The sequence below is a fragment of the Ochotona princeps genome, chromosome 1 (assembly GCF_030435755.1).
Source record: "Ochotona princeps isolate mOchPri1 chromosome 1, mOchPri1.hap1, whole genome shotgun sequence".
In the NCBI taxonomy this organism is placed as follows: domain Eukaryota; kingdom Metazoa; phylum Chordata; class Mammalia; order Lagomorpha; family Ochotonidae; genus Ochotona; species Ochotona princeps.
The window spans coordinates 110,692,528-110,709,274 of record NC_080832.1 but is presented as its reverse complement, the minus strand read 5'-3'; the positions used below and the strand labels follow the sequence as shown (position 1 = coordinate 110,709,274).

Below are 16,747 nucleotides of genomic sequence, written 5' to 3'. Positions count from 1 at the left end.
AACCAGCCAGTGGAAGATCTTTCTGTCTCTTTTTCATTCTGTAAATATGACCTTCCAAAAAAATAAATAAATCCTTGCTTTGCACGCCTGGAATTCCATATGGGTGCCAGTTTATGTCCTGACAGTTACACTTCCCATCCAGCTCACTGCTTGTGGCCTGGGAAAGCAGTAGAGGATGGCCCATGTCCTTGGGACCCTGCACCCGCGTGGGAGACCCAGAAGAAGCTCTTGGCTCCTGGCTTCATATTGGCTCAGCTTCAGCTGAGGGATAAACCAGCAGATGGGAAGATCTTTCTCTCTGTCTCTCCCTCTCTTAGTAAATCTGTCTTTGCAATAAAAATAAATAAATCCTAAAGGAGCATTTCCCCTGGGTCTCCCACATGGGTGCAGGGTGCCAAGGCTTGGGCCATCCTTTATTGCTTCCCCAGGCCACAAGCAGGGAGCTGAATGGGAAATAGAGCAGCTGGGACATGAGCCAGTGCCCATATGAGATCCTGGCATTTGCAGGTGAGGATTTAGCCATTGAGTCATAGCGCTGGGCCCTGCTAACTTTTTTTTAATATATTTTAAATTTTGATAATTTTACATAGTTGATTAGGGCACAAAAGGTCAAGGGTTACAGGAAAGTGGGTAAGACCATTGTGTCCACACTAATACCATTTTTTTTCTATATCTGGGGTAAGGGGAGAAACAAAGGGAGAAACCACACCCAGTCCCCCACCCACCCCAGGTTCCCGAGGTGGGGCATGCTCTGAGGGTCCTGCTCAACAGTTTTGATATTGCTGTTTTGAATTGCTGCCAATCTCACCATTCCATGCACGATGAAATATTTTCAGAATCCACTCTGATATAGTCTCTTCTTGGTTAGGGTTCTGAGATCAGCAGTTCAGTTGGAGGAATCCCCAAAAGAAACTTCATCTGAGGCAATCCCAGACCTGATTCTTGTGTGTGTTTTGCCAGTACAGGGTCCGGCACAATCCATCACCCCAATCACCTTATGTACATGCTGGTGGTTGCAATTGCTGGGTCAGTTCTGTTTCCAGCCCTGTCTTCCACACAAACCAATGGGTGTTGTAGTCCAGCCTGATCCTGCCCAGCACACACTCAGCTCGGCCCTCACATAAAGCAGTGGGAGCTGCAGATTAGTCGGAGTGACTCACAATGATCCGCACCAGGCCTGGCCCCTCCCTGGTTCCCGTGCTTGCCCGTATGTACCGCAGACTTGTTCAGCTTGTCCCCCATCCCATTCAGCTCTTCTACATGTCAATGGGCATTGAAGCCTAGTTCAACCCAACTGGGCCCACTATCCAGCCCACTTACATACTGGCAGGTGCCTTTCTGTCTAGCCACCTCTTCCTTATCCTGGTTTTCATGCTTTCCAGTGGGAGTGATAATCCAAGAGGGAGGTGCCCACTATTTCCCTCCTTGGCCTACTCCTGGATCATGCCCTCTGCAGGTGGTTCTGGAGTTTAACTTGACAGAATTAGCCCCCAGTGCCAGCCTCTGCCAGCTGATGCTTCAGCAAAGCCCAAACAACACTCACCCATTCTGATTGATGCTTGCACCAGTAGGGATAGTCAGCCAAGCCTGGCTCTTCCCTGATCTGGCTCACATGAGGCTCACAGGTGTTGTAGCCCTGCCTGGTCTGGTCTGCTCCCATCCCAACTGATGCTCTCCAGTGGGTGTGGCTGCCCAACTCGGGAGCCCACAATCCCCCACCAGCTTTGCCCCCTCCCTCCCTGGTTCTCACGTGTGCTGGTTGGGCCCTGCAGCCCAGTCTGGTATGGCTCACCTCACCTTGGCTTTCCGTAATGTGCACTGGTATGTGTTGTGACCATACCTGGTCCAACCCACACTCTGTTCTGGTGCTTGGATTTGCCAGCAGGTGATGTGAACTGGTTCAGTCTGGTCTGCACCCAAGCTGTGCCAAACGTATGCCAATGGATTTCTTTCTCTTGCCTGGTCTGGGTTTCTCCCTGTCCTGGGTCTTGTGCTCACCTGCAGGGACTGTGTCCTGCCAGAGGAGTTGCCCAAGCTCCTCCATCAGAACCTCTCCCAGTGCCAGATCTCACGCATAGTGAAGGGTCCATGGGCCAGCCCTACTTAGTCTACCTCCTGTCCTAGTAGGAACAGTGGCCTTTCCTGACTGGCCTTCAACCCATTCTGGTTCTTGCTATTAGATATTTCAGCCCAGCCAAGGCTCGATCAAACCCAGACACAGCTCACACATGGTTCAGTAGGAGCAGAGACCTAGCCTAGTCTGTCTTACATCTACCCTGGTTCTCCAGAGCACCAAATGGTGCTGGAGTCTAGCCTGGTTAGGTGCGCTCAGCCCCAGTCCACACTTGTGCCAAGGGAGATTACAGACATATCCAGACCAGAATGCAGCCCCCACTCAATTCCAGCCCCGCACTCACTAGTGGGAACCCCAACCCAGCAAGGGTATACTTTCACAGCTCCCCAACCGGGCCTGTTCCCAGCCATAGATTGCGCGTATGCTAGTGATTGCTCAGCCCAGCCTGGCATAGCGCCTCACCTGTCTCAGCCTTTGCCTTTGATGCAGTGGCCTAGCATCCGTGGCTCATGCAGACCAGTAGGTGTAAGAGCCTAGCTCAGCATGACCTGTGCCCCATCCTGATTTCTATTTTTGCTTGTGAGCTAAGGTTTGCTCATCCCTGCCCAGTCCACCCCCTTCCAGTTTCAGCTTGGCCTTCCCCACATCCTGTACATTTGGATGCTGCTGCCTTGATCTGCCCAGACTGTTGTCAGTTTCTTTACCCGTAAGTGATGGCAATTTCCATGGTCACACCTAGCTCAGCCCATCACCACCCCAACTTGTGAGCTACCCAGCAGGATTTGTATTTCTACAGGATTTGACACACACTTCCCCCACAAAATCTACCCTTGGACATGGTTCTCTCACGTTCCAGTTAGTGCCTAGACCCTGCCAAGTGTGACCCGTCTCCTGTTCCTCCAATAAGTCAAGTACTGTTACCTAGCCCTGCCAGACAGGCCCCCAGCCATAGCTTTCTTGTGGACTGGTGTGTGGCAGTCAGTGATGCTTTATACTAACAGCCCATCTCAGGATTCCCATGTGGGCTGGTGAATCAGTCTGGCCCAAATAGATCTTATGGACTCGCCCTCCAAACCACCAGGTCTCAGTCCCCATAAGTTCCATGACCCCGTCCCTGGGAATCGCCTAGGATTCATCCCTCACCTACATTCACACTGGGCTTATCCATGGATGTCCCTAGGCAGCAATTACATACCCTAAAGACCCCAGAACTTGCCGCTGGGTGGCCAGCAGGCAGGGCCTGGTGCCCAAAGCCTAGGACTCGGTCACCACTTGGCAGCAGTCCCTGGCCTGAGTCCCCAGCATTGGGTCCGGCCTGGCTGGAGCACCCCCCGCAGCAGCCATGCTGCAGGAGATTCCTTTCGCCCCAGCCCCATGGCTGAACACCGCCCTGGCTCTTCCTGCCGCAAGATGATAGCCACAGGGCAGAGTCAGGGCCTTAATCCTGTTCCCAAGCTTCCCTCACGGTTTACTTACCCTGACGGAAGAAGTCTCTCAGGCCTGAAATCGCCTAGGACTTGGTCACCACTTCCTGCCGATTTTTAAAATAAAGATTTATCTATTCAGTTGAAAGAGTTGAAGAGAGAGAAGAAGAGACACAGAAAGGTCTTCCATTTGCTCATTCACTCCCCACATGGCTGCAATGGCCAGGGCTGGGCCAACCCAAAGCCAGGAACTAGAAAATTCATCCAGGTCTCCCACGTGGGTGCAGGGTTCCAAGGCTTTGGGCCGGCCTCTGCTGCTTTCCCAGGCCACAAGCAGGGAGCTGAATGGGAAGCGGGGCTGCCGGGATTAGAACCGGCGACCATATGGGATCCCGGTGCGTTCAAGTCGAGGACTTTAGCTGCTAGGCCACCACCCCATGCCCTATTCCCTGGTATTTCTGTATAAATCTTTGGGTAAGTTTTTCTCTTTATGCAAATATATTAGTATTGGGATGTACACAGGTCACATTGGATAATACTGATGATTTAACAGCATCGAGTCTTCTATCCATCAGTATGAGGCATTTTGCCCTTTCTTTATGGCTTCTTTCATGTCTCAGCAACTTCTTGTAGAGTTCAGGGAGTAAGTCCTTTGTCACCAGGAGGGTGTTCTGCTCAGCGGTTGAGACTCCACTTGGGATGCCTACATCTGTTCCAAGCCTCAGCTCCACTTCCGATTCCGGCCTTCCTGCCAGTGCACAGCCTGAGAGAGTGCAACTGGTGCTCAAGAACTCAGACCCTACCACCCACGTGGGGGAACCAGATCAGCTTCAGGTCCCTGACATCGCCCAGGCCCAATCTTAGCTGCTGTGCGTATGTGTGGAATAAATAAGTGGATACAATATCTCTCTGTCTCTCTTGATGTCTGCCTTTCAAACAAAATGAAAAAGATGTAGAAATCTTTGGCATTGGGCTTGGCAGCATGGCCTAGTGGCTAAGGTCCTCGCCTTGATCCCATATGGCTGCTGGTTCTAATCCCGGCAGCTCCACTTCCTCTCTATCTCTCCTCCTCTCAGTATATCTGACTTCGTAATAAAAATAAAATTAAAAAAAAAAAAAAAAAAGAAATCTTTGGCATTTTGGTTAAAGTTTTCTTTGCAAATTCTTTTCTTTTGTATTGTTATTATAAGTAGTTTTCTCCATTTCCTTTTAGATTAGTCACTGTTGGCGTATAGAGACTAGTTTTTATGTTTTCCTGGCAGTGGGGAGGTTTTTCCTGGGCTCCCCTTTACCAAGGTTACAGGCTTCAAGCACTGGCTCCGGGTTCTGACCCACAGAGGCCGAGGCCTGGGTCCCTACACCTGCAGGGTCATTGCAAGGCAAGCACCTGGCTATGGAGCTCACTTCCCCTCCAATACCTCCCCTCATGGGCTCTCACCCTCTGCTATTCTCTTGTGACTTCAAAACCAGGCACATCATATTTTCTGCAGGAGGGGCCCCCAGCATCCCACTTCCAAATGAGCACCTTGGCCTGTGCACCCACCGAGGCCACACAAAGGCAAGCTTTCTTGCCGAGTCCAGTTCTAGGTTGCAGCTGGAGTGGGAAGCAGTGGGAGCAAACCCAAGGCCATGCACACGAGGGTAGACGCTGTCCATGCTAGCTCAGGAACCTACTACATGCCAGAGACTCCCCCACTGGTCACTTTATGTCTATTTTATCTCAGTTGCTCTTCCCTCTAGCCCTACAAAATAGGTCATCGCTGTCACAAATTCAATTGAGAAAGGTCCCAAAATCACACATAGTGAGGATTTGGAATTTGGCTGGCCCAACTTCCACCAAAGGCACCATATCTTCCTCTATGATTCTAGAAAGCCCCAAGTCTTGCCCAGGAGAGAGGCACCTGGTATGTTCTCAGCACCCAGGGGGATATAAAGCAGCTGAAGCTCCACTGAGGGAAACTAGGGGACCGTGTGTGTTGCCCTTTGTGGATCTGTCGCCCCCGCCCTGCTCCTGGAAGAGACTGGAAGCTCCCCCCCAGCTTTTGGCCCAAGCCCCCATTACTGAGAGAGAAAGCAGGCTTTTGCCAAGGACTCCGAGGGGAGTGGACTCCACTCTGGTCGGAACCCAAGGCACCCAGCCCTCCCTGAGACATTATTGTAAGTTGGGCTGGGCCTGCAGACACGGCTCCTGGCGCTCCACCCCAGCCAGGGTGGTGCTTGTGTGGGAAGCGCTTGAAATCCGGCTGCCAGACCCCTGGACGGCAGAGGCGGAGAGGGCTGGCCACCATGCACAGCTCTTGCAGTCTCTCGGCACTTCTGCTGTCGCCGCTATTGCTGCTGCTGCTACTGGCTACCATGGACCCCAGCCGAGCCCTGAGCGCCAATGAGAAACGGACACTAGTGGAGCTGCACAACCTCTACCGTGCCCAGGTGTCCCCGTCTGCCTCGGACATGCTGCAGATGGTGAGTGCTGCCTGGGCCTGAAGGGCACTGAGGCCTTGGGCACCGGTCAATGACAATGACCCCAGCCTGAAGTCACTCATAGACCCACTGCAGGACGAGGAAACCAGGGCTTAGAGGGACCTGGCTGGGCTCACAACATGGCTGCTAGAGCCACATCTGGAAACCCCCTCCCCAGCATGGCCTGGAATGCAGGCACCCAGAAGGAAGGAGGACCCAGGTAGTATTTATCCTTTCTAAGGAGGCCGGCAGGGGGCCCTGGGGGTGAAGGGTGGCACCAGGGAGGTGGGGCAAGCTCAAGAAACCAGCACATTGGTTTCCCACAAGCCCTGCCACTGGTAGCAGGTCCCAAGAGCCCTCAGTTTCTTAAGCTGTAAAATGGGATCATCAATGGAGTTACATATATACCAACACAGTCTGAATCTCACAGATATAATATCGAGTAAGACGACAGAGTCACAGGAAAACATGCATACAGGGTGTGTTTAGATCAAGTGGGAGATTGGGCAGAAATGCTCTCTGTGTCTGGCTGATGTAGTGACATCTGTGCACATGCAGACGGGTGAGAGAGAGCCAGCCACCCCACAGCAGGGGCAGGCAGGTCATGCTCTGTGTGACACACGCTGAAGTAGGACAGTTCCCCCTCCTGCCTTCCTCAGGGCTAGACTCTTCATCCCCGTCCCAGGTGGTGTGGGAGGCAGGTGGGCAACGTCCAGAGGCCCTGTAGCTGCTGCCGGGGAACAGCAGCATCTGAGAACACAGGTGTCTGAGACCTGAGCCGTGACCTTCACAATGCCGGACCTACCTTCAGGACTCTGGCTGGGCTGCTTGCCCTTCAGAGTCCCAGTTTCTTGATGGGAAGCAAAGCCTGGGGGTTCTCGGAGGAGGAGGAGGCGTGGCCAAGGCTGCTTGAGGCCTGCAGGCAGCCACGTGGGAGCCTTGGCTGCTCATTCCAGCTCTGGCTGGCTCCCTGCTGGGGCTCAGGTTCCTCACCTGCAGACCAGCCGCTGATGCTGTGCAAGTCTTGCCAGCTGGGGTTGGGGTTGGGGGCTGCAAAGGGGTGGCGTGTTCCTGGCAGAGGTACCCCTTGGCCTGAGGCAGCATTCTGGGAAGCAGTGGAGGGAGCTGGTGGGGAGGTTGGGGGGAGATACTGATGCCTCTTGGGAAATGACAGCAGGAGTTACTGGGGCTTTTGTGAGGTGGGAGCCCAGGGCAGATCGGAGATAGACTCCAGCTCAGTCTTAGCCATGGAAGTCCAGAGGCAGAGCACCTGGGCTCAGATCTTGCCTTTGTCCCTTGCTGGCTGTGTGTCCTGGGCCAAATTCCTTAACCTCTCTGGCCTTAGTGTGCACATCTGTAAACTAGATGTTTACAGGATTCAGAGTGAACATGCCAAAAGCCCTGAAAACAAGGACTGACACACAGTGCTAAGTGTTTACAGAGCACAGAAGGGGAACTGCCACCAGGGGGAGGCAGGTAGGGGTAGCACAAACGGCTCTTCTCCTTAGCCTTGGGTTCAAGCCTCCTTGAACTTGATTCCCTTCCACCCCACCAGCACCCTCTGCTACCTGCACACATCCCCAATTCAGTCTTCCATTTCTCAGGGACTCCTAGGATGGGATCCTACTTTCACACTCAAGTACTTCCCTACCCACTTCCTGGCCTTAGGCGTCAGAAGGAAAGATTGAACACAGGCCTGATCCTGCTCAAAATCCTTCCGTGGCTCCCACTGCCTCCGCAAGGGCCTCACCTCCTGAGAGAAGGCACTGTGTGCTCCAGCCCCTGCCTCCCTCCATCTCCTCTCCCGCTGGGAACCTGGGCAGCTCCCAGCAGGTGCACGCTTCCTCCTGGGACACTTCCCGCTCACTGTCCCCTTCTCCACCCTCTCTGGCTTGGCTATTGACCCCGTGGGTGGCCCTCAGTCACTCATCTCCTGTCATTTACCATGTCCTGTTCCAGTCAGTTTTCATGATGAGACTTGGGCTGTTTGACCCCCCACTTCTGGCCTGGGGTTGGAGCAGCACCACAGTGGGAGGGATAGCTGGGCAGACAGATGGGTGAACCGATGAGTGGGGTGACTGTGTGGAAAATGTGGGTGGCTGTGGTGACGCTTGGAATTCCACAGTGGCCTCTGGATGACTGACCAAGAAACCTCAGGGTCTGAAGCAGTAAGCCCCTAATGCTGGGACTTGTGGCATTCTAAGTGGCAATGACAGCTGGGCTTGTCAGGGGAGCCTGCTTTAAGCAGGGCGGTGGCTCAGTGATCAAGAGTTGGCAAATAGCTGCTAAGTATGCCAGACACTGTGAATATTCCTGCCCCACCCTGCTGGAGCCCCCTGGACCATTCCAGCCTCTGCCCCGATGCCCAACACCTACTCCTTTCCCACCCCGAAACGCCCACTATTGAGAAAACTTTGGGGACTGATAATCCAGCATTAAAATGCCCAGAAAGGGACAGGGACTTAGCCCAGGGCACAGCAGGGTGGGGGAGATGTCAGCCTAGGGCTCCCCAGCCCATCCCACCTCAGTCTGCAACTCCCCAAAGGCTCTGGTGGGTGCCTGGGTGGATGGGGCATGGCCACAGCACCTCTTCACCTCCCTTCTCCGGTGGCTTTACGGGCGCCTGGCTCCCACAGCTGGCTGGACCCTGAGAGGGTGGAGCGGGAGTTGCGGCCAGGCCATTCACTTCCAGCAGAGCCAAGGACAGAGCTTAATGAGCTCCAGGCCTTGCTCCTCTGTCCCTGGGTGGGATGCCTTTCCACCCACGCACAACCCGTCCTCCCAGGAGTACCTCAAAGACTCCCTAACCCAAAGTGTCCCACCCATTGTCCCTTCAGCAGTCTCCAGTGGGCATCACGGTTCTTGGGTCCTGACAGGCTCAGAAAACAAGGGCCTTGGTAAGGGCCCCAAACACAGCCACTGGGGAGGGGAGCCCAAGGGGAGAGGCACAGAGGAGGTTGTGCCATCCCCCAAGCCTGAAATCCCTAGCAGGGAAGGATGGAAGGATGTTAGGAGCAACGCTGGCACAAAACCATCCCATCTTGTGTTCCCAGATTCCCAAGCAAGGCCAGTTTATCCCTGATCACACAACCTCACGGATGGAGCACTGCACCCTGGTGGAGCACACCTCCCTGCTAACCCCACCCCCAAGGGGAGGGGCAGGGACCGTGTCTGGGTCAGAGCAAGGGTCACCCTGCTACGAGACGGTGAGGGAAGGAGGTAGGGCCTGCAGAAGTCTCCCCAGAACCCCTCTCCGCCTTGTGCTCTGACCCCTCTCTCACCTCCTTCTCCTGACTGTCCTTGCAGAGATGGGACGAGGAGCTGGCCGCCTTCGCCAAGGCCTACGCCCAGAAGTGCGTGTGGGGCCACAACAAGGAGCGTGGGCGGCGCGGCGAGAACCTCTTTGCCATCACTGACGAGGTCATGGATGTGCCGCTGGCCATGGAGGAATGGTACCAGGAGCATGCTTACTACAATCTCAGCGCTGCCACCTGTGCACAGGGTCAGGTGTGCGGCCATTACACGCAGGTGCGTCCCTTGGAGATGATGAGGAACTCGGGGCAGCCTGAGGTGGGCGGTGCTGTCCTTGGCCACTCCCCTCTCTCCTCGCCGCTTACTACCTGTGGGACTCCTGTCTTCCTGCAGCGGACCCCGCTCTATCCAGGCCTGGGATACGGTCGGCTTCTCAGTCTGCCCAAAGCATTTTCCTTGCCCCTCGGCCTAGTCCTTTTGGTTTCTTGGTACTGTACTGGGGCTGTCCAAACCGGGTGTCACCAAACCAGCCTCCTTGGGTGCCTCTCCCACTGGACTTCAAACAGACTTGCATGTGTCGCCCCCTCCCCGCCCCCCAGCCTAATTTAGCTGGGCTGTTTGTCCCAGCAGCAAACATCAGTTCAGCTCAGCATGGTTCTCGGGTCACTTCTTATGATATTTCATTTCCTGCCAGGGACTGGTTGAACACATAGATGATTTTGTTTGTCTAATTTTTATTTACATTTTATTTACATTTTTCGAAATAACAAACTCACTAAATAAAGGCTTTCAGAAACATCCTAGTAGCAGCATCGCTTGCCTTTCTCAGTCGTTTTGTATTCATGCCTGGAGGCTCACTGCATTTTGAAAGTCTGAATTTTAAAAAGAAGATAGCAAAGAAAAAAAAATGAACAAGTGACATTGGTGTGCTGTTTCTTTTGAAAGCACTCCAGATTGAGAAAGGAGTTGCAACCAACCGATACCAGCAGCGTTTGTCCTAAGGCAGCTGGGAGCTAGCTCTGTGGAAGCTAGGAGGGTTATAGAGCATGAGGGCATTCTTTTCTTTTTTATTTATTTATTTATTTATTTTAAAGATTAAGGGCATTCTTTTAGAAAGCCACAGGACAGCAGGCAGTAGGAAGACTGTAGCCCCAACCATGACTCTCAGCCAGTGCGCACGCTGCCTTCAGGCTCTCAGTCCACGCTCATGCGTGTGTGACTGCTATAAGGGGTGATTGTGTGTGTGCCTTATTTCTTCCCGGTATTCATTTTCTGTAGGAACAATGGCATAATCATTCTAAGAAGAAAAAGAAACCATCTTCCCATCCACACCCACCAGTTCCATTTTTCAGTCCCTGCTGAGAGGGCTATTTTTAGCCTTAATCTTTAGGGAAGGAAATCCCCACAGCACCCACCCAGGTCAGGAAGCTGTGCCAACACAGCACTGTCCCCGGAGGGACCCACTCCCCTCTGGGCTGCGGGCACAGATAACACACAAACACACACACACACACACACACACACACACACACACACTCTCTCTCACACACACGCAAACACACACACACACTCTCTCTCTCCCTCTCTCTCTCTGGGGGACCCTGTCCAAAATGAGATGGCTAGCAGGGGCTGCTGCCTATCACCCTTGTGGCTGCACACAAAGTTGTTTGTTAAGGTTTTTCTTGAGTTTTGATAGAACTCAGGTTGGCAGCTGGGAGGCCCATCCTTGGAAACAGGGAAAGCAAAACCCTCCTGACTGTAATTTGGGGGCAGTTCTGGTTTTTGTTTGTTTTGTTGTTTTAAATTTATTGATTTTTGTTGACAAGGCAGATCATATTTATAGAGAGACAAAGATCTTCTATCCACTGGTTTAGTCCTCAAATGGACAAAGCCAGAAGCCAGAGGCTTCTATTGGGTCTACCATGTGGGTGCAGGGGTCCAAGCCTTTGGACCATCCTCTGCTGCTTTTCTGGTTGCGTGAGCAAGCAGGACAGGGAGTGGAGCAAATGGGATCCAAACTGGCACCAGGCAGCTGTCTAACGCACAATGCCACAGCACTTCCCTTTCAAAATCTGTCTTCGTGTTCCCTCCTGGGGCTTTTCTAGTTGCTGATGTTCATGGCGCTCCCATGTAAGGTTCTTTACTTTGAATACACCACCTGGTAAAGATGAGGCTGAAGTGCTTAGCAGTTAGGAAAGCAGCTGGTAAAATGAAATGTGTGGTTGCAAGGGATGGGGTGGGGGTGACACTTGTTTTGGACAAGCCCCCCCCCCACAAGAACCTCAATACCTATAGGGTACTCCTGGTCTTACCCTCAGAGGTTTGTGTCCAGGAACTCAGTCACCCAGCACCGGGCTGAGCTCTGGGCCCTCTTTCAGGTAGTCTGGGCGAAGACAGAGAGGATCGGCTGTGGCACCCACTTCTGTGAGAAGCTCGAGGGCGTAAAGGAGATCAACATCCAGATCCTCGTGTGCAACTACGAGCCCCCGTAAGTGCTGGCAGGGTCCTGGAAGTGCCCTGGGGTGGGCACCAATGGGGGTCTGCTCCCACTGGCTCGAGAGCCCCACGGGGCACTGAAGCTTGCCCGGTAAATTTAGTGTCCCACTCGGAGCACCTTGCCCCAGCAGGTGTGAAGGGGAGAGGTCCCGGTTGGGAAGCCACTGGCGCCCCTCCTCTAGTATTCTCTCTGCCTCCTGCAGGGGCAACGTGAAGGGCAAGAGGCCCTACCAGGAGGGAACTCCGTGCTCCCAGTGTCCCTCCGGCTACCGCTGTGAGGACAAGCTCTGCGGTGAGTTGGGGGCTGGGCACTGGTGGGATGTGCGGTGACAGTGACCCACGTGGTCTGGGGCATCCTTGGGCTCCACGACTGTGCGTGGGAGCGGGAGGCGCCCGCGATAATGCCACACGGGGGGCTGGTAGGCAGTGTGCTGGGCCCCATTCCAAAAGTCCGAATCTCGAGCCTCCGCACTGGAGTCACTGGTGCAGTCAAGGGAGGAGCCGGTGCGTGGGCGGGACCAGAGATCGGTGAGCATGATCAGAGGCGCTGCTGATTACAAACCCCTGGAAAAAGTGTGAATGCAGAGAAACTAAGAGGGAGCTGTGTGGGTGCTGCAGTGGAGTCTGTAAGGGCTGGGGTGAGAAGGGGGTCCTGGAAGTGCCTTGGGGCCAGTACCAATAGGGGTCTGCTCCCATTGGCTCGAGTGTCCCACAGGACACCACAGGGCCCCCATCCCAGTGATGGGTGACAAGGGAGTAGATCAATTGGTGTGCATGCAATTGTGTGTGTCCCAGCAGGACACTGGATCACCTCATCTTGGAATCTGTGAGGTCTCCCCGGCACTCTAACGCCAGACCTTGTCTGTTTTATCAGAACCCATCAGAGGCCCGGAAGAGGCTCAGGATTTACCCGACCTGCAGTCCGCATCTAACCCGGCAACTGAAGCCTCGGGTGCTGGGAAATCAGGTGCCCCTTCCCTAGCCAGGGAGAGTACATCCTCTCCGGCCACAGGGGGCACAGGTTTGCTGGCCACCAAGGCTCTACCTGATGCAGAAACTCGGGCCCCCTCTTCCCTAGTGACCACAGAGCCCTTCTCCATGGCAACTGAGGCCATGTCTTCCTCAGTGAATGAGGGCCCTTCCACTTTGGCAACTCATAGGCTGCCCCCCCTAGAGGAGGAGCCAGATACCCTCCAGCAAATGACTCAGGCTCCTAGCCCCAAACTAATGGACACAGTGGCCAGTGAGACCAGCATACCCTCCCTGAGTCCACAGACAACCCTGTCCCCCAAGATGTCCACAACAGGGACAAGTGGGCCCTCCCTGAGCCCAGAGAGAACCCTGTCCCCCAAAATGTCCACAACAGGGACAAGTGGGCCCTCTCTGAGCCCAGGAAAAACCCTGTTCCCTAAAATGTCCACAACAGGGACAGGTGGGCCCTCCCTGAGCCCAGAGAGAACCCTGTCCCCCAAAATGTCCACAACAGGGACAAGTGGGCCCTCCCTGAGCCCAGAGAGAACCCTGTCCCCCATGATATCCACAACCGGGACAAGTGGGCCCTCCCTGAGCCCAGAAAAAACCCTGTCCCCCAAGATGTCCACAACAGGGACAAGTGGGCCCTCCCTGAGCCCAGAGAGAACCCTGTCCCCCAAGACATTCCCAAGAGGGACAAGTGAGCCTCCACCCCAGGCCCAGTGGCCTCCTTCCAGTGAGATCTTGGCCTCAGATTTTCCAGTCCAAAATCAGCCAGGTGAGCTGCAGGCCATACTGGACCACATGGGGCATACTTCCTCCAAGTCCCTGTCCAGTATCCCCAATGTCTCTGCCATCGCTAATGCCACAGGTGGGCGTACCCTGGCCCTGCAGGCATCCTTGCCAGGTAAGGCCAGTAGCCTCTGCCCCTCCCCCCTTTCCCTGTATGTCATTGTCAGCATCCTGCACTCAGTGTTTTTGTCGTGTTGTGGTCATCTTTGTCCAGTGGCATGGACCTGTGTGGCATGCGCTCTTGGAGTGGAAGCTTCTGGCCTGGCTGCTGCGCCGCCCCTTGCATGGGAGGATGTCGAGTAGATGGGAGGGCTGGCCGAGCTGCTGCCTTCAGGCTGCAGCAACCATTCCCCCGTTCCTTCCCACAGGTGCATCTGAAAAACACAGCATGAAATGGAGGATGAATGGGGGTCACATGGGGGGCCCTCTGCAGGGCCTAGTGCTCCTACCTCTGCTGGTGTTGGCTGCCATGTTCTGAAGGGGAACAGCACTCCATGGCAAGGCCTGGTGTTGGGAGACCTCATGCCCTCTCAAGATGGTCTTGCTCCAAGGCGGAGGCCACAGCTTCCTGGGCAGGTCCTGCTCTGTGGCTCAGTTGTCCCTAGTTGCCTCAGCTTCCGTTCAACTTCCAGGCCAGGCCTCCCAGCCCTGGGAGCCCCACGCCACAGCAGCACCTGTGCCTCTGGGGATCGCCCTCGGCCACTGTTGCTGTGCAGTGGCCCCTGGGACCTCGCAGGCCTGACTGCTCTCCTAGAGCCAGAGCATCCAGGACTTCCCCGGGGACCTCTGGCATCTCCCAGTTCCTGGTCTCTTCCTTGAGCCATCTGAGGCCAGGGCTGTTCCAGATGTGGCTTCTGCCTCCCCCCATCCTGCCATGTCCCTCACCCTGTCCCCAGCCCTTGGTGGAAGGCCCTCAGGGAGGGGAAGACCAAGCATGCTGGAGGCAGACCTGGCCGGTTGGGAGCTGGCTGGTGACTGTACAGCAGCCCGCCCCACCCCCCACCTGCCATGGGGGCTGGAGGGTGGCATTAGGGGAGCCCTGCGTGCTTGGCCTGGGGCTGTCCCCGAGAACCTTTGTAGCTGTGTTGGGACAGGGTGGTGGTGAGGAGCAGATGAAAGACAAGCCCCACGCAGGCGGGGTGCTGCTGAGTGGGGGAGCTGGGGGCTCCTAAATAAAGCCTGCTTGAGAGTCCCTGTAGTCTAACTGCTGCGTGAGCAAGGGCAGAGCAGTGCTGCTGGCATTGGCATTCTCCAAGCTGTGGCCATTCCTCCTGCTCTTTCACAGCCCACTCCCCCAGAACCCTCCAGATGTTGCCTCCTCTTCTTCTCTACCCTCACATTGCCCCCACCCAAATGCCAGGCAGCCTGCCAGAAGTGGAAAAGAACCCAGGCCAAGGGTGCTGGACTAACCCCTTCCAGCTTCAGGAGTCACCGGTGGGGCTGGCTTGGGTTTGGGGGCCCAGAGTCAAGGCCCCATGACCTGTGAACAAAGGTCACAAATACACCATAGAGCGGGGCTTGGAGCTTCCAGAGAAACAGTCTTGGGGTCCCAGACCCTGAGTAGCCTGGGCAAGCAAAGCAGGATGGGGCAAAGTGCTGCGGACTAGGCAAGTATGTGCACGTGCAGGAGCGGTGGGAGCCTGGTGGGTAGTGTGCAGCTACAGTGGGTGCCTGAAGGTGGCGAGGAACCCTGCCAAGTCCAGGCAGGAAGGGCAGCAGGGCCAGAGAGCTGACCTTTAGCCAACGAAGTCACTCCTTTTCCTTCTTTGCATGCTTGTTCCCCTCTGGATCCATTAAGTAACTCCCATGCAATCCACCCATCTAATGTCTACTACTTGGTGGGTGTTAGTAGGTTCACTGACTTACCATCCTCGATTTCAGAACATTTTCATCACCCACAAAAGCTCCGCATCTCCTGCAGTCACCTTCCCCAACCCAGCCAAAAGCAACCACTCAACATTTTAGATGCATATGCATCTGTTTTTGCCATTTCATATAAAGTCTTGATGAATCATCTGGCGTGTGAACTGTTTTGAGAGCTTCTTTCACTTAGCTTATTTTCAGGGTTTATCAACGTGGTAGCGTGGGTGAGAACTTCATTCTTTTTTTCTAGATATATTTATTAGAAAGGCAGAGTAACAGAAACAAACGCAGCAGAAAAGAGATCTCCCACCCACTGTTTTACTCTGATAGCCACAAAGCCTGGACGGGCCAGGCTGAAACCAGGAGCCAGGAGTTTCATCTAAGCCTTCCAAGGACCTATGTGTTAAGTGGTATTCCATCCTATGAATTACATCTTTTTGATTCACTCATCAGTTGGTAGACACTTGGATTAATCTAGTCTTGATTATGAATACCATCATACGCTTTCAAATACCAGCTTGTGTGTGAATGTAAGTCGTGGGAATGTCAGTTGGGAGAAGCAGGATTTAAACGGGGAATCCATAAGAAAAGATGTCCCGGGATAGGAGGTCAGTGCTGAGGGAAACCACCCTGGGCTGGAGAGGGCAACAGGTCACAAAGTGGACCCCTCCCTTGCAAGAACCTGAGGTTCCTCTCTGAGTAACGGTGCTCCCAGGGACCTGGCCTGCCCCCCCCCCCACTGTGCCAGCTGAGAATGGCAGGCAATGTGGCTAGATCTTGGTGTCCTCACACACTGTACAGCTGCCCCACGTACACAAGGGTATCTGTACTTCTGGCAAACAGTCACCCACGCACAGCTACATGGCCAGCAACTTAGTTCACTGCCAAGGCCAACTTGTGCAATAGGGAAGGGCCTACCTAGGAGGGCGTGTGGCCCTATAGACACCTCTGTCACAGTCCCTAGAGTAAGCAAGGGTGGGGAGACCCCTGGGAAACCCTGCTGGATCTCACAGCTTCTCTGTGTCACATATGTGTGCAGAGCCAGCACTGGGCAGAGGTGAGAAGGGTCTGCCCTGCAGCAACCATATTGCAGGTCAGGAATACTGCCCAGGTGGCAAGGCTGGGCAAGGCTGGACACTGTAGGAAGCTGGGAGGGTTTTCAGAGGGTTGTGCCACTGCCAACACGTCTAAGCTTGAGCTGCTGCTCTACGAACTGGCACCCCAGGAGCTGGCACCATGTCTCAGCCAGGTAGGCAGTTGCCTGCAATGCCGGCATCCCATGTGAGTACTGGTTCCAATCCTGGCTGCTCCCTTCTGATTAGCTCCCTGATAATGTTCCTGGGAAAGCAGAGGAAGATAGTCCAAGTCCTTGGGCCTCTGCCCACCTATGTGGGAAACCTGCAGTTCTAGGCTC

General features: G+C 54.5%; 1 protein-coding gene across 2 annotated transcripts; it reads left to right on the top strand.

Annotated features, from left to right (window-relative positions):
- The first annotated feature begins 5,467 nt into the window (after positions 1 to 5,467).
- PI16 (peptidase inhibitor 16) lies at positions 5,468 to 14,845 on the top strand. Of its 2 annotated transcripts, XM_058663847.1 has the most exons (6): positions 5,468 to 5,961; positions 9,265 to 9,486; positions 11,589 to 11,698; positions 11,910 to 11,998; positions 12,581 to 13,585; positions 13,839 to 14,845. In XM_058663847.1, exons 1-6 carry the CDS (start codon positions 5,785 to 5,787, stop codon positions 13,946 to 13,948), a joined length of 1,713 nt encoding a protein of 570 aa, XP_058519830.1. In that variant the 5' UTR covers positions 5,468 to 5,784; the 3' UTR covers positions 13,949 to 14,845. The 2 variants fall into 2 exon arrangements, with proteins under 2 accessions (XP_058519830.1, XP_058519840.1); XM_058663857.1 differs by lacking the exon at positions 12,581 to 13,585 and having other exon boundaries at positions 5,473 to 5,961.
- The last annotated feature ends 1,902 nt before the right edge of the window (positions 14,846 to 16,747 follow it).